At 35.2% G+C, this 24,562-nt stretch overlaps 1 protein-coding gene across 1 annotated transcript; it reads left to right on the plus strand.

The window, feature by feature from the left end:
* The first annotated feature begins 6,479 nt into the window (after nucleotides 1–6,479).
* Nucleotides 6,480–7,124, plus strand: LOC127674573 (E3 ubiquitin-protein ligase RING2-like). Its single transcript, XM_052170293.1, has one exon. It carries the CDS (start codon nucleotides 6,480–6,482, stop codon nucleotides 7,122–7,124), a length of 645 nt encoding a protein of 214 aa, XP_052026253.1.
* Nucleotides 7,125–24,562: the final 17,438 nt, after the last annotated feature.

The raw sequence follows: 24,562 nt of genomic DNA on the forward strand, positions 1-24,562 counted from the left end.
ATAGAAGAAAGGAGAAGAGGAAGAAGGAAGTAATTCAGTGGTGTAAGTTAGGCAGAAGATTGGTTGTATGGTTCAGTTATGGCCAGCTAGACCCACAGAATCTCTTCTTACAATAATTTCCAGAGTGCTATGGAATAGTTGTAAATTAGCATATTTCTCTTTACCCCAGCATCTGTTCTAGGAAATAGTTCACTAGGCATAGTGTTTTCAAATTGTTCATTTGTAGCAATACTATTTTCCATTTTGAAAAATAATCTCAAATGGGACAAAGAAAGAGGGTTCCAAAGAATGTTTTGTCTATCTGAGGACCTGATCTATGGCCAAACATAAATGCCACATTTTTATAGATTTGGATTTTGAGATAGGTAAATAAACATCTATAGTTGGAAAGCCTCTGAGCATATAGAATGGTGGTAAAAGAACAGAACAAACTGTAGACTGTTCTTATTGATGAAAATGTTCTTATTGATGAAAAGTGCCTGGAACTCCTTGACAAGAAATGACTGCAATAGACAGGTGTCATTACAAATGAAAATAAGGGCTTATTGTTTTTGGTGTTATTGTTGAGAATCTGAAAATCAACTTTCAACTGTTTATTTTAGTCTTTATTTTGCAATTTTAGTTATGAGTGTAGGTATTTTTGTTACATGAATTTGTATACCATTTTGGTGGTTTTGAATACTCATGCATATAGAGGCCCAAGGCTGATGTCAAAAATCAACTCCAATAACATATTCACTGAAGCAGGGTCTTTAAATCAAATGCAGAGTTTACTGATATAGCTACTTTTGGTAACTAACTTGCTCTGAGGATCTCATTTCCATATTTATAAGCTGCAATTATAGGTTAGTCAATTTATGCAGATTGAATTTGTGTGGGCTCTTAGAATCTGAACTCTTTCTCTCACATACACAATGCTAAGTGCCTTACTTAATAAGATCCCCAGCTCTCAACAAACTTTTGAGAATATATCCCCAAGGCTGACCCAGATCAATTGTGTGTCCAATTGCTGGTAACAATATCAACTCAGTAGATATCATTAAGGATCAATAAAAATGGTAATTCTGTTTGCCACCAAGAGACCCCTTACATTCAGATAGATATCTATTCTAGTAGAAAGGATATATGCATGATTAGTGATACAATCTTGAAATAGTCCAAGGCCAAATTATCTGGGTGACCCATCATAGTTTGTGTGAGGAAAAGAAAGACTCATGAAACCACTGGCAGCAGAGATCATAAGACACTCACTACAGAATAACACTTAAGAAAAGACTGAATGAGAACGGAAAATAAGAATTTATAACACTGTGGAAAACATCTTCATACAGCCCTGGATGAGCTGCAAAGAACAATGAACATTGGGAGTTATGAGTCTGAAGATAAGAAAGGGACCTGTATCAGACAACTGGGAAAATCCCTTTGTTTTCAAAGCCATGCAATAAAAGTAAATTAATTATTTATTAAGGATGTTTAAGGTCAAATGGTCTCATTATTTAAAGCATATGCAAGTAAAGGTCTGTGATGGAGAAAAATATCTGACTTTATACCCTGTGGAATATGATTCCATGAATTCACTAAAGCCAATTAAGAAGTGTTCTAGCATGCATTTATTTCCTAGACACTACGGTATCTCAGGTCAATGTGTAGTACTGGTGCAGATGCCTTTTCAAGTTCCAACGTGTGATATCTTGTCTCTCTTCCTAAATCATTTCTGTACCTCACAGCATAAAGCTTTCAGAAAACAAAATTTATCTTCTAGATATGACAGGAGAGGGCTATATGGAAATTGAATTTCCATATCTTGAATGTCTAATTGACAAAATTGGCTTATAAAAGGAAAATGGAATTGAGGAAAGTCTTTCCTTCTGGGTCTGGAATCGCCAGAGTTAAAACAAGCATCAGGAATATTCAGGGGGATACTGGGAGTGTCTTTATATTCTGTGTGTGGGGAGGAATGTAATAAATGCACACTCCTGGGTCCTGATCTCAATAACATAGGAAGAAACCCCAAGGCTTGTCAGAGAAGCCTCATTTGTTGGTCATCATAAACAGGAATCAGCGAACAAGAGTGAATGGTATCACATTTAGTTTCCCTGGCAACTGGGCAATCGTGCTTCTGATTAAGCACAGCAGTATCTTGTCTCTCAAGGTCTTCAGAAGGAAACAGAAGGATACACTGAAAAGTCCTTAGAAGTCCTCATTTCTTTCTCAGTGTTTCACTCAGCTGCCCCTTCCTGTGCCACTTGGGTAAAGTGTCTCTTGATGTGGATAATAGTTAGAACACAGCAATGCACCTGGGTTCTGACTAAGCATGAAGACAGGTAAGTCTTACTGTTTGTGATACTGAACTTTTCCTAGGAAAGGATTTCATGCCACCTACTTATATTCCCCACTGAAAATACAAAATTCAATTTTAACAGAGAAATTTTTGCAGGATGTCTGAGCATGTTGCTGTGTTCACATCTGCACTTGAAATCAAAGGAAAAAAAGTGAAATAGACAAGCCGAGTGGTAGTAGAGATAAAAAAGGGATTAAAAGTGATGCAGGGGAAAGGAGGAGGGAGAGACCCAATAGAAGTTGTCTACAGAAGTTGCAGGGTAGCATTTGGAATGATACAGTTCATAATAATACTTATGGGAATTAAAGACATTGGTTAATGACATTAGTGCCTCTTGGTTTCACTCTAGACTCTTGGTTCATCTCTACATAGTCTGTGTTTTCTCTTCTGATTGTATACGTAGCAGGAGACTACCTTGGGGCATCTGATAGTCAACAGCATATGGTACAGTCTATTGGGAAAAGACTTTATATCTGACAAACCCTGAAACAGGGTATGGATGACTTTGATGGGTTCTGTATCTTTAGAAACAAAAGTTCTCATTAACAGTATGTGGTTCAGTGTTGAAGACACAAAAGGCTTAGAATCCAGAGTAATCAGAAGATTGTGAGTGAGCAAACAAATAGCCAGTGCAGCAGGGACATAGAGACCAACTGTGTTACCTGTTACCTAAAGAGTTTCTCATAAGGCTCTTCACTTGGAAGCTGATGGGACCTGAAAATTTTGACCAGAAAAGAAGGTGAGGGGAAAGGCACAGTAGATAGTGCACTCTATATATTTAAGCACAAGTCATTTGCCATTCAGAGATCTGCAGTTGGCTCATACCTGTTCACCCAAATCATGGCATACTCTCACACAAAAATGTTACCAGGTACAAGTTTCTCCTTCATATTTGATTTCTTGAAGGTATGTACTCAGTTGAGTGATAGTTTAAGTAGGAGTTTATTTAACAAGGAAACCATGTCATGCAATGCAAAGGGAGAATAGAATTGGCTGCCTGAAGGAGTGATTAGCAATATAGTACATTGTTCTGCATTGTGGGCTTTCAAGACATTGTCATTGTTTTTGAGGTAGTTGATATATTTGTGAGGTAACATGACCTCATTTCCCTTCTAATTCCTAATGGATTAGGTGTTATAGGAATGCTTTTTCTTGAAATATTCCTCGAGAAAGGCCCACAGTGTGGTAGTCAAAACCATACTGTATGTATTATTATAATGTGGCTGGAGCCATTTTGAGACTTGATTTTCCCATTGGAATTATGCATGTGTTTGAAAATGTCCTTACACCTTAATTGCTGATATAGCAGGAGTACCTTATCTGCAAACTTGAGTATGTTTAACCATATGGAAGTATTTGTATCATCAACAGACAAAGCAATCAGTATAGCCATGCAGCTTCCTTGTCTATGTTATTTCCATATGACTGCCTGGTATCTGGCTTGCATCTGGGAGCACCTTTGAATTAGCCCATCCCTATATTGTCCTCTCTAGTGTATGACTCAAAGTAGATTTCCAACATGCAGATCACTTCATTGTTGTGACTTGGATTTCACTCTTAAAGTAAAGATATTCTGCATGCTAGGCCTCAGAAGTTACAATTTTACTGATTATGCAAATTCAATCAAGGAGAGATGAATGCTTTTTATAGATTTATTTATTTATTTACTTATTTATTTGTTTATTTATTAAATGCAAGTACACTGTAGCAGAAGAGAGCATCAGATCTCATTACAGATAGTTGTGAGCCACCATGTGTTTGTTGGCTGAGCCATCTCTCCTGCCCAAACATTTTCATTTAGAACCCTTTAATAGCTGAGCCTACAGTGTTAATATGTTGTTAAAGTGAGATGAATAATAAGTATATTGCCCCTTTATTACGTTCTATAACCTGGTTTCACCTTGAACCACCCCTAATGAGAAATTTTTTTCTCCTTGAAAGTTTACATTATCTTGTAAGTTTTCATCACATGGGAGTGTAGACCAGTTCTGAGAGTTAATCCTTCTCACTGATTCTGAGCAGATTAAAGACAATCCTCCTTTTTTCTTCTTTGTGGGGCAGAATTAGTATACAAATGGAAAATGACCTGGAAGATCAGCCTTTTGATGACTTTATCTCTTGTAAAGTTAAGCTACATTTTAGTGAATTTCTGATTTTGCACTTGAATGATAACACCGCATTTAAATGCAAAATAACTCTTACCTTAAAATAATGGAGATTCTTATTTTTATGTTCAGCTTTGTAGGGTCATGGCAAATCTAGTGATTCCATCAAGTTGTCATCTCAGTTCATTCTGATGCTTTTTAAAGTAAGTTTGTGCTTTCAGAAACTTATAATTTAATAGTTACCAGGAACCCCACTAACAAAAAAAAATGTAGTTTCAATACATATCAATCATTGTTATAGACAGTCTTTTTTTCTTTAATTTGCTCAAAACATTTTGGGATAGTCTTATCACTTTTTGTAAACTGACTCAGTTTAACAGTATTGGAAATAAGTATCTTTCTTCACCACTAAGTTTTGGAAACCATAATGCTCTTAGAGGCAGTTTTTTAGAATAGGAAATTTTTCACTATTTTTGGCATATTAACCTTTTAGGAAAGTGAATACTTCCAGTACCCACTTTCACTCTTCTCACAGTACTTTTTTGTGAGTGATAAATCACTAGAGTTATATTTAAAAATAATTTCAATGATCAGATATATGATGTTATGAAATTACATGTTCTATAACATGATCAGAAACACGATATTTCTGTATATGAGTCACAATAAGGATTAGATTAATGAAACTATGCCTGCTAGGCTATCCATGTACCTCACAGTTACAGTCCAGCTTATAAATGATTTGGTGTCTACTAAATAAATGATGAGTAATGGGAGTAGTTTAAACAGTTTCGTTTTCTGTATGGTCTGAAAGCAACTAAGAAGACATTCACTCAGTTACATAACTAATTTTTTAATTTAGTAATTAATGAGAGTGACTATTCTTCCATGCACAGATAACAGTAATGGTTGTGTCTTTCTACAGGTACCCCCAGGCTTTCTTTTTTATTTGCCTATATTATATGTGCATACTAGGTTTTCATAAAGACCTTCTATTATATCACATACAGTGACCCTATTCCTTCTTCATAATCCCCCTTTACTCCTATGCACTCCCACTTATTCACTTCCATTTCTCCATCATAGAAACTTAGGCTTTTATGTCATGCTGATGTATAAATTGTTAGGTTTCTTCATTAACATATAGAAACTACAAATGAGAATAAGTTAGTAGTATTCTTTCAAAATAACTTAAAATGCCTTAGTTGCCTTTGCAGTGTATACAAGTTTTTTCTTTTATTTTTATGACATATATATAATTTTTATTTTCTAAAATTTTTAGTAAAATATAATTGTATCACTTTCTTCTTCTCCTTTTCTCTATGTACCACACCCAAACTCTTCTTCTTCTCACATTCATGGCTTTTTAAATTTTGAGTATTATTACTAAATATATAGAAATGAATAATTTTAAAAACAAAACCTGTAGAATGCCTTTCTGTTGTTTGATTGTATATAGTTAAGGGCTTTTTATTTTGTATTTGATAACTAATCCAGAGAGCTCAGCCATTATAGAGGCTAGTTCTCCTTGTATGAGCAGTCATTAGTTTTTTGTAGTTCTTTGTTTTCTGGTGGAAACCCTTGAGATTTCCCCTTCTGCTCTAGCATGACTTGATTCCCTTATTTTTCTAGTTTGTGCTGAAGATTCTTTCTTAAAATTAGTCGTGATAGAATTTCCTTTCTGAAAACAATGATTTTTTTGTCTCATTGTTGTAATGCTTTTCTAAATATACTTTTTTCTTGACTAAATAAAATTTTTCAGTATATGCCTTTTACAATGAATTTTCCATGATTTTTTCGGTATGCACTGTTGAAACATCAAATTACACCACTCTGATTAATTTACTTTATTCAGCTAACATATTTTCTTTCAATTTTTTTAGGTTTTTCTACACATATTTCTGAATGCTTCAATTTAGTTGAGTAAACAGGTTCTCAATGTTAGATTAGAGCAATCAGATTCCAAGGATGAAAAAGCCTGAGTCGTGATAAATCTGAGACCCAGGAGACTCGAGGCAGTGAAAGAAACCAAAATGTCTCATGCAATAAAGATAAGTGAAATGAGACCAGAAAGTGAAACATCGGAGCAGAGTTCACAGAAATTACAAGAAACATCTCAAGAGACAACTGCAACTGACTTGGAAAATGTGATTTTACAGAGAGATGAGTGGAAAGATTTTAAGTGTCCAATTTGTTTGGATACACTGAAGAACACCTGGATTACAAAAAACTGTTCACATCGATTTTGTAAAGATTGCATCGTCACAGCCCTTAGACGTGGCAAAAAGGAATGTCCTATCTGCAGGAGAAAAGTAATTTCCAAACGTTCCCTAGATCCAGACCCCCAATTTGATGCACTTATCAGCAAAATATATCCTGATTATAATAAGAAGGAAGTTTCTGAAGAGAATGCATTAGTAAGGAGGAAATACAAAACTCAGCAAGCACTTCATCTCAGCAGTGAAAAGGGAGAGGAGAGAGATGAGCAGCGAGAAGATGAACAGATTGAAACTAATATTGGATGGGAAAGTAACTGTAGCACTTCTCCCTGCTGCAGTAATATATCCATTGATGAAGCAGGTCCCAGTAAAAAACGTGTCAAAACAACTTTGGGGTTGAATCATGATACTAAAGGTACAATAGTGACCATCAATGCAGCACACAATGGTGCAAATTAATCCGAATCCAGTCTTTATCTCATATTTAAAGAAAAAGGTGGTCCTTCATAGACATATTTAACAAAATATTAACTCAAGTAATTTCACTGCTAATCACACCTGCTTCATCCCCATAGTTCGCTGTGACATTTAGCTTAAGGACATAAAAGAAGTTGAGAACAAGCTTGATAAGATTAAAGCAATATACCATTTATACTGTAACAACCAGTGGCAAGTTCATTGCCTAAATGGGTCTCTCTCTTTGGAAGTGGTCATAAAATGATACTGGAAAGGTATCAGTTTCATGGACCTTTATTAGCACCCACCCTGGGGCACAAATAAACTTTAGAAACCAATTCCATGGCTGTGTCATTTCTTGCTTGTGATTACTAATATTGGAAAGTTATCAATGTTCTTTTATATCTAAATTTTAGACATATGGTTTGCTCTGAGTCACACTGGCTTACACTACTTCTATTGCGAATATTACTAATGATTATTAGAGTTTTAAGTGGTAATATTCATTTAATAATATTAGTGTTCTAGTTACATTCAGTAGAATCATGGTATCAGAGCTTAAGCCCTGTATGAATAAATATTGGGATATAATTCTGTAGAAGTATATACTAAAGTCATTTTCTTCTAAGTTTTTTATTGTAGACATAGACAGAGTGTGGCTCTTTGGCATCAAAATAATTCCTGCTGACCCAGTAAAAGGAGACTGATTCATGTTTTACTTTACATACCTGTCTTGACTCCAGGTATGGTCAAGATTATATTATCACAAAGTTTACAAAAATGTTTTTGTTCTGAGGAATGCCACAACAAAGAGTTGTTTTAGGAGAAAGGAAACCTCCTGTATGATTGTAACAAAGTCATCACCTTCAGATATATATCTGTACATATGTGTGTGTATGTGTGTGTTTATGTATCTGCCAATTTTGACATATTGGGAAGAGATTGTTTTTATAATATTAGGAGAATCATGAAGACATAAATAACTCTTAAAATTTTATTTGAAATCTTATTTTACATGGTCTTTTAGAATACTAATAACATAACATTTGAAAACCATGAGAATTTAAGATAATGCTTTTAGCAATTATTATTGTGAAACAATATTAAGCCATATAGAATATTGCTTTATTTTCTCAATACAGAGATAATTTTATGATAGCATTTTGATTTTGTTAGTAACATATATATTTAGTAGTTGAAATTAAATTCTCATTGTGCTTATTAACTGAAACTTTATCAATAAGCAGAAAATAAAACCTTTGTATCAAGACAGTATTGTGTATTTCTCAGTTTATATAAGAGAATATAAGCAGCTTCATTAGAGAATTCATTGGTTATATAATCCCTTGAAAATATAACATATGCTGTCGAGAAAGCGTTAAGTATAATGTGTATATTAGTGTGTGTTTGTGTGTGTGTGTGTATGTGTGTGTGTAAAAAGGCAATGAGTCACAAGTCACAAAATAATTTCTGTAACAAAAGGCACAATAATTTCAACAAATATGAAGGTAGTTTACAATACCCAATCATTTAAAAATATTTTATGATATATATATATATATATATATATATATATATATATATATATATATATATATATATATAACCAAATGTACTATTTTAAACTTTTGAGGGGGTTAAGAGAAAAAAACTTTATACATTTTGTTAAGGCTGTGTTTGATTTTGTGGACTCAAACTATCCATCTTCCTATCTTAAACTCCAGAATTTGGTACTACAGGTGTATTCCAATATGCCCAGTACATTGTGGCCATTTTCAAATGTGTAATTCTGTGGTAATGTATGGAGTCAGATTTCTATAATAGTAGTCACTATCTATTTTCCAATATACTTTATCACACATACCCCAAAGACCTAGTTCTATATCATATTTACTCTTTTATTATACAATATTTTTTTAAAAAGTTTATTTCAAAAATCTGCCCTCAGATTTTTCACAGCAACTTCCAACATTGAGTGGGTTAGGATTTTTTTTTTCAGGAATTTGACTACTTCAGAAGAACTGGAATTGTGATGGAAACCTTTGAATAAAGTTCCAGCTAGACACCATTCAGCATTGAAACTGATGAATAGACTCCCTGGGCACACTGTTGTAAAATATACATTGGATGTTTTACTGTGAAATATTACTAGATAACTGAAGAGCCTCTAGATATGTGGATAAGGTCCCCATTTGAAAGATGCATGCTTAGGGAGATGGTATAAAGGAAAAGGCACTGGGGATTAAACTGGATAACATATCTTCAGATATCACAGGCATTAGAAAATTTTTGACCTCAAACCTAAGTAGTCAGTACTATTAATAATACCCAAGAACAAAATACCCAGAAACCAAAATTTTGTAACAAAGATGACAAAGCTCAATTGAATTGTCTAGAAAGCAGTATAAGGCAAAAGGAATAAATAAATAAGAAAATTAGACTAGTCAGAGAAAACCACCAGCTGTGTTAAGGTGTTTGAAAAATAAATTTGTGTTGATGCAAAGAATAATGAATAATTCTAGGGCTAGCAGGATGTGTCAGTAGATAAAGGCATTAACCATTGAGGCTCATGACCTGAGTTCTTTGATCTCCGTGTCATTATTTTATTGCTGTGAAGGGACACAAAGACAAAGACAACTCTTATAAAAGAAAATATTTAATTAGAGGCTTGCTTAGAGGTTGGGAAGTATAGTTCATTATCAACATGGTGAAAAGTATGGCAGCAGACAGACATGATGCTGGAGAAGTAGCAGAGAGCTATTTATTGATCTGTAGACAGGCGTTTGAAGCCTCAACGCACATCAGTGAAACACTTTCTTGATAAGACCACACCTTTTAATCATTTCTAATAGTGACACTCCCTTGAGACTAAGCTTTCAAATCTATGGGTTAATAGGGGCCAATCATATTCCAACGACCACATCCAAGGGCCCATGTGGTAGAAGAAATGAATTACCTCCCACAAAATATTCTGACTCCTAAATATATATCATGGTGTATACACACATATGCACACTAATTCAATAAATTAGTAAATATATGGATGAGGTAAAATTCTGGATTTACTTTTTAAAAAAAGATTTATTTATTTATTACATGTGTGTGGGTATACTGTCACTGTCATCAAACAAATCAGAAGACAGAATCAGCTATCCATTACAGATTGGTGTGAGCTATCATATGGGAATTGAACTCAGGACCTCTGGAAGAGCAGTCAGTGCTCTTAACCCCCGATCCACCTCTCCAGCCCCCAATTCTGGATTTCTTAACCTGGATAGTTTATGTCGTCATATTGAAATAGTTATCAAAGAACCAGCTCCTGGTTTTGTTGATTCTTTGTATGGTTCTCTTTGTTTCTACTTGATTAATTTCAGCCCTGAGTTTAATGATTTCCTGTTTTCTTCTCCTCCTGGGTAAATTAGGTTCTTTTTGTTCAAGGGCTAACAGTTGTGCCATTAACCTTCTAGTGTATGCTTTCTACATTTTCTTTTTGGAGGCACTCAGGGCTATGAGTTTTCCTCTTAGCACTGCTTTCATTGTGTCCCATACATTTGGGTATTTTGTGCCTTCATTTCCATTAAATTATAAAAAGTCTTTGATTTCTTTCTTTATTTCTTCCTTGACCAAGGTATCATTGAGTAGAGTATTGTTCATTTTCCATGTATGTGTGGGCTTTCTGTTGTTTTTGTTGCTATTGAAGATCACTTTTACTCCATAGTGATCTAATAGGAGGCATGGGATTATTTTGATCTTCCTATATTTGTTGAGGTCTGTCTTGTGACCAATTATATGATTGATTTTGGAGAAGGTACCATGTGCTGCTGAGAAAAAGGTATATTCTTTTGATTTGGGATGAAATGGTCTATACATATATCTGTTAAATCCAATTGATCCAAAGCTTCAATTAGTTTCACCTTGTACCTGTTTAGTTTCTGTTTTCCTGATCAGTCCATTGAGGAGAGTGGGGTGTTGAATAGAGAAACCCTTATCCAGTCTAACCAAAGGGGACAGAAACAGTATCCAAATTAACAAAATTAGAAATTAAAAGGGAAATATAACAACAGAAACTGAGGAAATTCAAAAATTATCAGTTTCTACGACAATAGCCTGTACTCAACACAACAGGAGAATCTGGAGGAAATGGACAATTTCTTAGACAGATACCAAATACCAAAATTAAATCAGGATCAAATAGATCATCTAAAAAGTCCCATAACCCCAAAAGAAATAGAAGGGATCATTGAAAGACTTACAAACAAAAAAAGAACAGGACCAGATGGTTTTAGTGCAAAATTCTATCAGACATTCAAAGAAGACTTAACACCAATCCTCTTCAAACTATTCCACAAAATAGAAACAGGAGGAACACTACCCAACTCATTCTATGAAGCCGCAATTATGCTGCTGATACCAAAACCACATAAAGATCAAACAAAGCAAGAGAACTTCAGGCCAATTTCTCTTATGAATATCAATGCAAAAATATTCAATAAAATTCTTGCCCACCGAATCCAAGAACACATCAAAATGATCATCCACCATGATCAAGTAGGCTTCATCCCAGGGATGCAGGGATGGTTCAATATACAGAAATCCATCACTGCTATCCACTACATAAACAAACTCAAAAAAAAAATACCACATGATCATTTCATTAGATGCTAAAAGAGCATTTGACAAAATTCAGCATCCTTTCATGCTACAAATCTTTAAAAGAACAGAAATTTAAGGCCCATATCTAAACATAGTAAAAAGCAATATACAGCAACATAATTTCTCTAAATGGAGAGAAACTTGAAGCAATCCCATTAAAATCAGGGACTAGTCAAGGCTGCCTCCTCTCCATATCTTTTCAATACAGTTCGTGAAGTCCTAGCTAGAGCAATTAGACAATATAAGGAGGTCAAAAGGATACAAATTGGAAAGAAAGAAGTCAAACTATCACTATTTGCAGATGATATGATAATATACTTAAAGTGACCCAATAAACTCTATCAGCGAACTCCTACATCTGATAAACAACTTCAGCAACGTGACTGGTTACAAAATCAACTCACGCAAATCAGTAGCCTTCCCATACTCAAAGGATAAGCAGACTGAGAAAGAAATTAGGGAAATGATATCCTTCACAATAAACACAACCAGCATAAAGTATCTTGGGGTGACTAACCAAAGAAGTGAAAGACATAGCGGACAAGAACTTTAGATCTCTGAAGAAGGAAATCCAAGAAGACCTAAGAAAATGGAAAAAGCTTCCATGATTGTGGATTGGCAGGATAAATATAGTTAAATTGGCCATCTTGCCAAAAGCAATTTACATTTTCAAAGCAATCCCCATCAAAATCCTTACTCAGTTCTTCATAGTGTTAGAAAAAGCAATTCTCAAATTTATCCGGAATAACAAAAAACCCAGGATAGCTAAAACTATTATCAACAGTAAAAGAACTTCTGGGGGAATCAGTATCCCAGACCTCAAACATTACTACAGAGCAATAATGATAAAAACTGTATGGTATTGGCACAGTGACAGGCAAGTGGATCAGTGGAATAGGATTGAAAACCCAGAAATGAACCCACACACCTATGGTCACTTGGTTTTTGACAAAGGAGCTGATACCATCCAGTGGAAAAAAGATAGCCTTTTCAACAAATGGTGCTTCCTCAATTGGAGGTCAGCATGCAGAAATATGCGAATTGATGCATTCTAATCTCCTTGTACTAAGCTCAACTTAGTGGATCAAAGACCTCCACATAAAACCTGACACACTGAAACCAATAGAAAAGAAACTGGGGAAGACCCTTGAGGACATCGGGACAGCAGAAAAGCTCCTGAACAGAACAACAAATGGGAATCAACAAATGGGACCTCATGAAATTACAAAATTTCTGTAAGGCAAAAGACAATGTCAAAAGGACAAAACAGCAACCAACAGATTGTGAAAAGATCTTCACCAACCCTAAATCTGACAGAGGGCTAATATCCAATATATACAAAGAACTCAAGAAGTTAGACCCCAGAGAACCAAATATTCCTATTAAAAATGGGGTACAGAGCTAAACAAAGACTTTTCACCTGAAGAACTTCGGAAAGCTGAGAATCACCTAAAGAAATGTTCAACATCATTAATCATTAGGGAAATGCAAATCAAAACAATCCTGAGATTTCACCTCACTCCAGTCAGAATGGCTAAGATTAAAAACTCAGGTGACAGCAGGTGTTGGCGAGGATGTGGAGAAAGAGAAACACTCCTCCACTTCTGGTGGGATTGCAAGATGGTACAACCACTTTGGAAATCACTCTGAGGTTCCTCAGAAAACTGGGCATGATGTTACCAAAGGAACCTACTATACCTCTCCTGGGCATATACTCAGAGGGTCCTCTGGCATGCAATAAGGACACATGCTCACCTATGTTCATAGCAGCCTTATTTATAATAGCCAGAAGCTGGAAAGAACCCAGATGTCCTTCAACAGAGGAATGCATACAGAAAACGTGGTATATTTACACAATGGAATACTACTCAGCAATTAAAAACAATGAATTCATGAAATTCATAGGCAAATGGTTGAAACTGGAAAATATCATCCTAAGTGAGGTAATCCAATCACAAAAGAATACACATGGAATGCAATCACTGAAAAGTGGATATTAATTAGCCGAGAAGCTCTGAATCCTCAAGACACAGCATATCAAATGATACCCAAGAATAGGGAAAGAGAGGGCCCTGGTTCTGAAAAGACTTGATCCAGCATTGTAGGGGAGTACCAGGATAGGGAAATGGGAGGGGGGGTGATTGGGAAATGTGCGAAGGAAAGAGGTCTTACGAGACCAATGGGGAGGGGGGAACTTGGAAAGGGGAAAGCATTCGGAATTTAAACAAAGAGTATAGAAAATAAAAAAAAAAATTAAAAAAAAAATCACAGTAAAGGAAAAAAACAAAAAAAAAAAAAAACAAAAAAGGAAGGTTTATCAAGCTTCTTAGATAAAAACAATAACAATATGAATCTGTGAAGTATCAGATCATTGGGAACAAAGAAAATTTCTAAATATGTACAGGGGAAAATGGAATACTTTAAAAATAATATAAGGTTAGTTTACTAGCCATGCTAGAATCAAGTAGATGGTGGTGATGCCTTAAATTCTGAAGAATGAGTCTATGCCTGGTCATATGCCATTTGTGACAAGAACTTTATATTTTCCATGTGTTCTTTTCTATGAGCAGCTGGTAAGCATGCTTTCCAAGAGTGAGGGACTAGACTGAAAGTTGAAGAAAACGGAATGAGAGGTAAAGTATGTAGCTGTAGGCAAAGTAGCTGTGATAAAACATTAGAGATTACAGGGAAAGGTAAGGATGTGGAACATTTCAGTGCATAGCAGCAAACAGAACTAAAAGGTTATGGTTTTGGAACATATTTTAATTGGAATTTTTTTTTGTGTGTCATATCTCATAGGAATAAAGGCTTTTTAATAGAAGTGCTACACTGAGAATTACATTTAAATTTTGGAATTTATCTGGCCTCAAAACATATTTCAGGCTGGAGAAAAGATAAGAACACTAAACTGGCTTCATTCTATTTCTTTTTAATTTAATTTACACTCCTCCCAGTTACTCCCTTTCACAGTCATTCCTCCTTCCCCAATCCTCTTCTCTGTGTGTGTGGGCCCTCCCACTGTGTATGCCCCATACACCCTGGCACTACATATCACTGTGAGGCTAGGCAGACCAGCTGGAAGAATATATTCCCCATGAAAGCAACAGCCTTTCGGATATTCCCCTTTCCAATTTTTAAGGACCCACAAGAAGACCATCTGTGTATCTGCTGCACATGTGTGGGGAGACCTAGGTCCAGCCCATGTATGTTTTCTCGTTGTTGGTTCAGTCTCTGAGAATCCCAAGAGTCCAGGTTAATTGACTCTGTTGGTCTCCCTTCAGAGTTCCTATCCTCTTAAGTGATGCCATCCTTTCTCCTATTATTCCATAAGAGGCCTCAAGCCTGTTTGACTGTCAGTCTGTATATCTGTCTGAGTCAGCTGCTACCTGGAACCTTCTCAGAGGACAACATGCTCCTGTCTACAAGCATAACAGAGTATCATTAATAGTGTTAGGGATTGGTGCTTGCCATGGAATGAATTTCAAGTTGGGCCAGTTATTGGTTGGCAAATTTCCCCAGTCTCTGCTCTATCCTCCATGCCTGCATTTATGGTAGACATGACAAATTTTGGTTGAAAGTTTTGTGGGTAGGTTGGTGTCTTAATCAATCCACTGAAATTCCTGCCTGGAAATTGTATATGGCCTCTTCAAGTCCCATTTCCCCAATGTAGTGAGTCACCACTAAGGTCACCATGGTTGATACTTACAGACCTCCCTTATCATATGTTTCTGCCTCTTCCTGGAGATGCCCCCCACTTCCTCATCTCTGTCAATTGCAGATTTCCATTCATTCTCATGTCCATCTAGTCACCTCTCCTGTTACTCCCCACATCTAATCCTGAAGCTCAGCATTCTTCTCCATATCCCCACTCCTTCTCAGTTCCCTCTCTCCCTCTGTCTCTCAATACTATTTTATTCCCCATTCTACATGAGATTAGTATCCTCCCTTGGTTCTTCCTTCTTGATTAGCTACTTTGTGTCTCTGAACTGTAGCAAGGTACCTATTATGGCATATATCCACTTATACATGAGTACATACCATGTATATTTTCTGGGATTGCATTTCATTTGCATAAATGTATCACATTTTGTTTATCCATTCTTCAGTTGAGGGACATCTACATTGTATCCAGTTTCTGGATTTTACAAATAGAGCTCCTATGAAAATAGTTGAGCAAGTGGCTTTGTGACATATTTGAGCATTTTGGGTACATGCCCTGGAGTGGTGTAACTGGGTGTGGAGTTATAGTGATTCCCAGTTTTCTAGGAAACCTACAAATTGATTTTCAAAGTGGTTGAACAAGTTTGTACTCCCAGCAGAGGATACCCCTTGGTCTGCATCTTCAACAGAATGTGTGATCTCTTGATTTTTTGCTCTTAGTTATTCGGATGGTTATAAAATGGCACCTCAGAGTTGTTCTGATTTGCATTTCCTTCATAATGAAGGGCTTTGAACATTTCCATAAGTGCTTCTCTGCCATTCAAGATTCCTCTAGTGAGAATTTTCTATTTAGTTCTATACCCCATTTTTTAAAATTGAGTTATTTGGGTAGTTGGTGTCTAACTTATTGAGTTCTTTGTAATGTTTGAATATTAGGCCTCATTCCAATGTAGGTTTTTTAAAGATCCTTTTACAATCTGTGGTCTACAAATTTGTCCTATTTACAAAAGAATTGCCCTCTGCCTTACAAAAGATTTGTAGTTTCATGAGTTTACATTATCAGTTGTTCATTTAGAGACTGAACCTTTGGTATACTGTTTAGACATTTCTTTCCTATACCAATGTGTTCCAGTTTGTTTCCCACTTTCTCTTCTATGAGATTTAGTGTATCAGGTTATATGTTGAGATCCTTGATCCCTTGGGACTTGCATTTTCTGCAGGGTGAAAAGTGTGGATCTATTTTCACTCATCTACCTGAAGATATCCAGTTACTTCAGCATCATTTGTTGAAGATGCTTTCATTTTTCCATTATATTGTTCTGTCTTCTTCATAAGAAATCAAATTCCTCTGCTGAGAATTCTGTTTTGCTCTGTACACCATTTTTAAATTGGGTTTTTTGGGTTGTTGGTGTCTAACTTCTTGTGTTGTTTCTAAATTTTGAATATTTTCTCTCTATCAGATATAGGGTCCATGTAAACCTTTTATCTCTTGCATGTCAATTTGTTCTATGAACAGTGTCCTTTGCCTTACTGAAGCTTTTCAGTTTCATTATGTCCCATTTACCAATTGCTTATCTTAGAGCCTGAGCCTTTTTGTGTTCTGTCCAGGAAATTGTCTCCTATACCAATGCATTCAAGGGTATCTCCTGCTTTCTCCCCTATGAGATTTAGTGTATCTAATTTTATTTTATTTTACTTTATTTTCATTTTCTATATTCTTTGTTTACATTCTGAATGTTTTCCCTTTTTCCGGTTCCCCCCTCACCATTGGTCTTATAAGCTCTCTTTCCTCCACCCATTTCCCAATCACCCCCCCCCCCTCCCATTTCTCTGTCCTGGTATTCCCCTACAATGCTGGATCAACTCTTCAGAACCAGGGTCCTCTCTTTCCCTCTTCTTTGGTATCATTTGTTATGCTAACTGTGTCTTGAGAATTCAGAGCTTCTGGGATAATTAATATCCACTTATCCAATTGTATATTGATGTCTTTTATTCACAAGGACATGAACTTTGTACAGGTTGATAAGTATGGATCTATTTTCATTCTTCTACATGTAGATATACAATTAGTCCAGAACTATTTGCTGCATTTATTGAAGGTGCTTTCATTTATCCATTGTATGGTTGTCACTTCATTATCAAAAATTAACTGTCCATAGGTGTGTTGGTTCATTCCTCTGTCTTCTATTTGATTCTATTGATCAACCTTTCTGTTTCTGCATAAATACCATGCCATACTTACCACTATGGATCTGTAGAACAGCATGAGGTCAGTGATAGTGATTGCTTCTAAAATTCTTTTATTGTTCAGGATTGTTCTGGCTATCATGGGATTTTGTTTCTCCATATGAACTTAAGAACTGTCTTCTTCAATTTATTTCTTTAGGGATTTGAAGTTTTTGTCATACAATTCCTTCACTTGGTTAGAGTATATTATATATTATTCATGGGTATTTTAAAAGATGCTGTTTCCATAATTTCTTTCTTGGCCCATGTGTCATTTGTATAAAAGAGTGGTACTATTTTCTTTGAGTTAATTTTGTATCCAGTCAGTTTGCTGAAGGTGTTGATCTCCTGGAGGAGTTCTTTGGTGCAATTTTGTGGTTGCTTATGTATACTATCATATCCTCTAATAGAGACACATTGACATTTTGTTTTTCCAATTTGTATCCCCCTTGATCTCCTTTAGGTGTCTCACTGCTCTGGTTAGAAATTCAAGTATTATATTTAATAGCTAGGAAGAGAATGGGCAGCTCTGTATTGTTCTTGAGTTTAGTGGAAATGCTTTAAGTTTCTCTCTATTTAGTTTGATGTTGGCTATTAGCTTCCTGTATGTTGCTTTGATTATATTTGGGTATATGTACTCTATCCCAGATTTCTTTAATAAATTGAACATGATGAGATGTTGGGTTTTACCAAAGGATTTTTCAGCATCTAATGAGATATTCATGTCATTTTTTCTTTCAGTTTCTTTATGCAGTAGAATATGTTAGTGGATATCTTTACATTCAAGTATCTTTGCATTCCTGGGATGAAGTCTACCTTTTCTTGATGATGTCTTTAATGTGTTCCTGGATTTGGTGTGTGAGCATTTTATTGAGTATGTTCAGATTAATGTTCTAAAGAATAATTGGTCTGAAATTCTCTTTTTTGGTTGAGTCTTTGTGTAGTTTAGGTCTCATGCTGACTGTGACTTCATAGGATGTATGTCCTATAACAGACTATTGGTGAAAATGCAGCATAGTTACAGTGGAAGAAATCAGTTTATTGGAGATTGTGGTACCATGAGATGACCACCAAGAACAGAAGCAACAGTGGAGTGAATTCCTCAACATCCATGAGTGCTATAGCACTCAGGGTTGGAGAAATGACCTAAGACCTTTGGAGAAGCCAAGGAAAACACATGTGGAACACAAACATTAGTAAAAAAGCTGTAAAGTTGAAGGTGCCTTCGGTACACTAATATATTAAAGATACCAGAGCTTTCAAGTAACTTCTGAGGAAAGCTACTGACAGGGAGAGGAGCTAGCCCAAGAAAAGAATTGTGTTTTTGTCAAGAAAGCTTAAATGATTTGAATATCAGATATGGAGATGCAAGTTTTGAAGTTTTCCCAGTTGTTTTTGGTCTTTCTTTGGTTCAGCATTTCCTTACTTCAATGTTTTGGAATGGTAATGTATATCCTGTTATGTTGAAAGCCTGTGATACACTTTTTGATTTTAATTTTATAGATGAGGTTACAGGTAAGAGATTGCATGAATCTCAGAAGAGAACTTTGGCTCACATTCAATCGTGATTGAATGCTTGGCCACAGAGAATAGCACTATTAGGAGGTATGACCTTATTAGAGTAGGTGTGACCTTGTTAGAGGATGTGTGTCATGGTATAGGAGGTCTTTGCAATCTCCTATGCTCAGGTTCCACCCTGTGCAGAAGATAGTCTCCTCCTGGTCTCCCTCCAAGCAAGATATGGAAATCTATGTACCTTCTTTAGCATCATGTTTACCTGTATGCTTCCATGATTCCCAAAGTGAAGCTGTCCCCAGTTAAATGTTTTCCTGTATAAGGGTTGCCTTTGTTATGTAGTCCCTTCTCAGTAATGAATCACTAAGACTGTCACCAAAGCCCTTGACAATTCCCTGTGTTCCCTTTTCTGCCAATATTCTTTTATACACACTGAAATATTTTTCAGACTGTTCTTGCTTTCAATTCCTAACACTCCCCATGATATGAATGGCAAAAAGTTCCAAGGTTCTAGGCACTGCCAGTGCTTTGGACCATATGGAATTCTACACAGCTCTATATTGGACCTCAACAGTCCTAAGAAATCTTTTCCACTTGGGAAAAATATCAAACAAATCTGTTTAGACTTTAAATCAATTATTCTCAACTTGTAGGTATTTTTGGTAGTTGTATAACAGATGTTTTGCATATTAGGTATTTACATTATGATTCATAATGGTAGCAAAAATTACAATCAAAAATAACATTAAAATAATATTATGGTTGTGGATCACTACAACATGAGGAACTGTTTTAAAAGGTCATAGCATTAGGAAAGTTGAGAATCTCTGCTTTCAATGAAAGCAAACTGGTTTTTAAATCTCGATTTCTGAGAGACATATACCCTTCAATTTTACTTTGCTAATCACTAGTAGGTTCTTATATTCCAACAATTTTTCCTGGATATGATATTCTGTGAAAAATTTATATAATCTTTAAGGGATGGGACTCACTGGAGAAAATTTGTAACTGGGAGTTGGCCTTAGGAATTCTTCCTTGACTCAATTTCTCTTTCAATCCCTGCTCCATGAGTGTAGATGCAGAGTAACCAACCATTCAGCCTCTTGTCCCTCCCATACTACCCTGACTGCTATCATTTCCTGCCACAATGTTTCTATAATTGTTTAAATATGTTTCTATAATTGTAAGCCAAAATTTAAATTTCTCTTAAATTGCTTCTGTCAGTGTAGTTTATTACAGAAATCAGAATATAAATCAGACAATTTATTTTTGATTATCAACACTAGATCTTTCATACTCAAAAGCAATGTTCTTGTAAAGAAATTAAGCTTGAAATCAAAAGTACTTGTAAAGCTTTGACTTAAAATTGTTTTACCTATATAGAATACAAATTAATCTTAAAAAAGAAATTTATTAGTAAACAAATTGCATTTATCTTTGATTCATACTTTTAGATTAGAAGTCAATTAATAAATACAGAAGCTATTTGGGCCTCTTATTTTTAAAAGGACCATAATTTGCATATAAACTTTTTTGAAAATTGTTCTAGATACTATGACAGAATTATATTCAGGTAGGAAAAAAAATAAAAATAAAATAAAACAAAAGAAAGATTTAGGGCCATCAGTCATTCTTATTTGTTTTACCTATGTGTGGTCATATTGATTAAATATATTCTATGCCTCTTTTATTGTTTTTTTTTATATTTGTCTTTTCTATGAAACCATAATATAGCTAGACTGAATTAAGAATTTTACATAAGTGCTTGCCTATAAGACAGTTTGACAACAAGTACATTATGTAAAAATAGTATACCACCATATATGGACAGATAGTTCATATACATAATCATATATAAGATTCACTTTAATAAACAAAGATTTTGAACACCATTTTTGTTGTTGAGGGATTTTATTTACTCTAATCCTCATTACAAAATGGAAAGCACATAAGGATGTTTAGCAAACATATATCTATTAATTTATATGTAGTCTAACCTTAATAAAAATCCTTGCATTTAGCAATTATATATTAAAAATAACTAAGAAACCATATGAATATTATTGAATCCCATTAAATAAACAAGAATCCATCTTAAAGTATGTCACTATAAAAATCTTTGTATATAGAATTAAAGATGTATGCAACATTTAATAATTCAAAGATATTTTAATGTTTAACATGTTTAGAGTACTCAAAATTCTAAAATAGTATATATTTACCTAACCTTAATGTATGATTACAATATTTAAATTCTAGTTTACACTTGCATTTTAAATGGGCATGTGTCCCATATCCCCAAATTTTTTAGCACATAAAAAATTGAGGACTGAAGGGTCCAAGGTATGTTAAAATCTTTGACACAAGCAACATGTGAAAACAACCAAAAACACATGAAAACAGTTATCACAAGAAATTAGGTGTACCCAATTCAGGGAAAAAATAAGATTTAGAAAATTTATGCTGTTTCTTTAAAATGGACTTAGTAACACACAAAGAAAAAACAAATAGCAAAATTTGTCTCACAGATTTAAGATAAACTTTCCTCTGTTTCTCTTTCAATAGAGGGAGGAAAGTCTATCTATCTATCTATCTATCATCTATCTATTTACTTTCCCACACTGATTTGTATCATGAAACTTGGCAGTCATAATTTGTGCCAAGACATGTCTGACCTCCTTTGCATTATAAGCACAGAAAAGACAAATTTAAAATAGATATCAGGGGCAAAGGCTGGAAATTTATTCAATAGTCACATTGGAAAGAAGAGTCAAAGATCCTTTAACACCCTCAAGTATTTCATTAGGGTACTAGAATAAGAAATAGTTTAAAAAGCCAAGGATATGTACATACAAGCAATACTTATCAAGGTACATTGATAGCCACTGTTGGTTCATCATTATCAGGATATTTAGTCTGTAAAATGGTTTGCCAAATTGCTAGAATTGTTTGGAGTCTCCTTCAGATAGAAAAGTTACATCTCTGGTCAGTAGGCAAGATTCCAGAGGAAATGACCCAAATTGATCCTAAGTCCCATTTTTCTCAACAGTCTGATAGTCAAATTTAGAGATATGTGACCCTTTAGAAATTCTTTACAGCAATAAGACTGGTTACAAGGTTAGAGGGTGAATTGGCTTTTATGAAGATGGTCCTCCAAAAAAGTATGTGTTATTACACATGGCCCAGGACTAGAGTATGTACATGTCTGTGAAATATCTAATTTTGATGTTAGTGACATTTAAACAGTGGGTTTCTTGTTAGAAAAATAGATGCAAAGGAGCATAGAACTCATGTTTAAAAGGATGGTGCTTTCAAATTCATAGGGAAACTAACCATGACACTTGGACATGGGTCTCACATAAAATCTAAGAATATTGTTGGGACACAGAGGTAGCTGCATTTGTTTATCTTTAATAGACCAAGATGTTCTCTCAGCTAGATGTACCCTAATTCTGGCCACACTGTGAAATATTAAAAGCTATTTGGGAAGTGGTTTTTTTAATAGATACTATGCTGTATGTAAAAATTCTCCTTATAGAGAATATTAAGATAAGAGATAATGAAAGAAGGTCAGAGAAAGATAAATAGGGAGTTTAATCCCTTAGTTTCAATATCAACTCTTTAAAGAATGTTTTTAACATATATATTTTAGTATCACATTTAACTCTCATGTATTTTCAAAAGCTCATTTTTGAACTGCTATTTTTATCAGGATTTTTGCTAACTTATATCTTAAATTTAAATTAAAGGAGGCTCCCTGCTTACAAATTTTTCATTTTATTTTGCCCCACAGGTACTTCCTGGGAACATGCTGCCCATGTCCGCCAGAAAGTCAGGTAGATATCCTTCATTCTCCCTCCTCCCATGTGATTGTAGAGTGCTCAAGTCTTAGCACCAGCTCTGTAGCAGTCCATCTGCAGCAGTCTTCTCTTCCTTTCTGCCTCCATACTCAACAAATCACACAAATCTTTTCTAAAAGCCTACATTTACCACTTACCTTTGTTTTAGCTGTCACCCTTACAGACACTTTCATGGGACTTAACAAACACAGATACCAGAGAAATCGGGTATGCAATCCATACTCTAACTCCTATCCTTCCACTGTAATCCCCTACTCTTACCGATAAATTCTTAGCAGGCCCTCTTCTGTTACTTCTCCTTCTATACCCATTTCCAGAGAGCTACACAGATACTTGTAGCACATTCAGATTTCCTCTCTCCTGTAGACCCTCTCAGACTGCCTTCCTTTCTAGCTTATTCCCATCCCATTATACCAGCAGCAAGACCTGTGTGTTCCAGGTGCCCATGGAGGACAGAAGAAGGTTTTGTATCTTTAGTGATCTCTGTGCTGAAATTACAGGGTCTTGTGTTCTGAGTTTTGGGAATCAAACTCCACAGTAATTTACAAGGTCAGTAAATAGCTAAACTGCTGAACCATCTCTCCAGCTAGTTCGTCAACAATAGTATTTAATATGATATTAAAAGCTTTGGGTTACAATCTAAAGGAACCTACAGTTAGGTTTAAGTGTATGAACAATCAGAATAACTATTATAATGGAGAAAAAGATTTATTTATTGTTTTGAATTTTACAAAACCATAAGCCTAGAGCTATACTGCTATACTTAAGAGCACATTATTACTGACATCACAAAGAGGTATATAAGGGCATACTCTATATTGCTCCATTGGTAAACCTTTTCTTCCAAAGCAGGAGGGAAATTTCCTCTTTACTTTATACCACAAGCCATGTGGAACCTGGATATCTTCCCAGACTAGTGCCCTGGTCTGAAGGAATAAATTATCTTAAGACACAAAATGATAAAATGTGGTGACATTAGAAGGCTCACAGCACATACATTAGCATACAGCATGGAAGGTTAGTATACAGGTTGTATTATTTCCTGCTTCCAGATTTGGAGTTTAAGACTGTTTCCTGAAATATATCATTTAAAGAGTGAAACTTCTTAATCTTGTAAGGAATAGAACTTGCATCTAGGTGGAGACATGTCCTTCTGAAAGGAAAATTATTTCTGTGATCCAATGCTGAACTAGACCAGGGGATCACTCCTGGGTAGGTGGATTTGCCTTAAGATAATACATTTTTCCTTCTCAATTTCCGGAACCTTACTGAAGCACCAGTGAGTGACTACAGGGTTTGATTGGTCTGTCAAGATATCTGAGTCCATACTGGGAAAGTAATAAATATGTGTTTTTTCCTTTTCTTTTTTTCTATGCTGGACAAAAGTATGTGTCTATACTCTTAATTATGAGCTTCCTTGCTTTTTCTTTCTTTTGTTTTTTCATTTTTGTTGGTTATTTTATTTATTTACATTTCAAATGTTATTCCCCTTCCCAGTTTCCCCTCCACAAGCCCCATAATCCCTCC

The sequence above is a fragment of the Apodemus sylvaticus genome, chromosome X, assembly GCF_947179515.1.
Source record: "Apodemus sylvaticus chromosome X, mApoSyl1.1, whole genome shotgun sequence".
In the NCBI taxonomy this organism is placed as follows: domain Eukaryota; kingdom Metazoa; phylum Chordata; class Mammalia; order Rodentia; family Muridae; genus Apodemus; species Apodemus sylvaticus.

Coding starts and splice junctions, on each gene's coding strand:
- LOC127674573 (XM_052170293.1), top strand. CDS start 6,480: ATGTCTCATGCAATAAAGATAAGTGAAATGAGACCAGAAAGTGAAACA.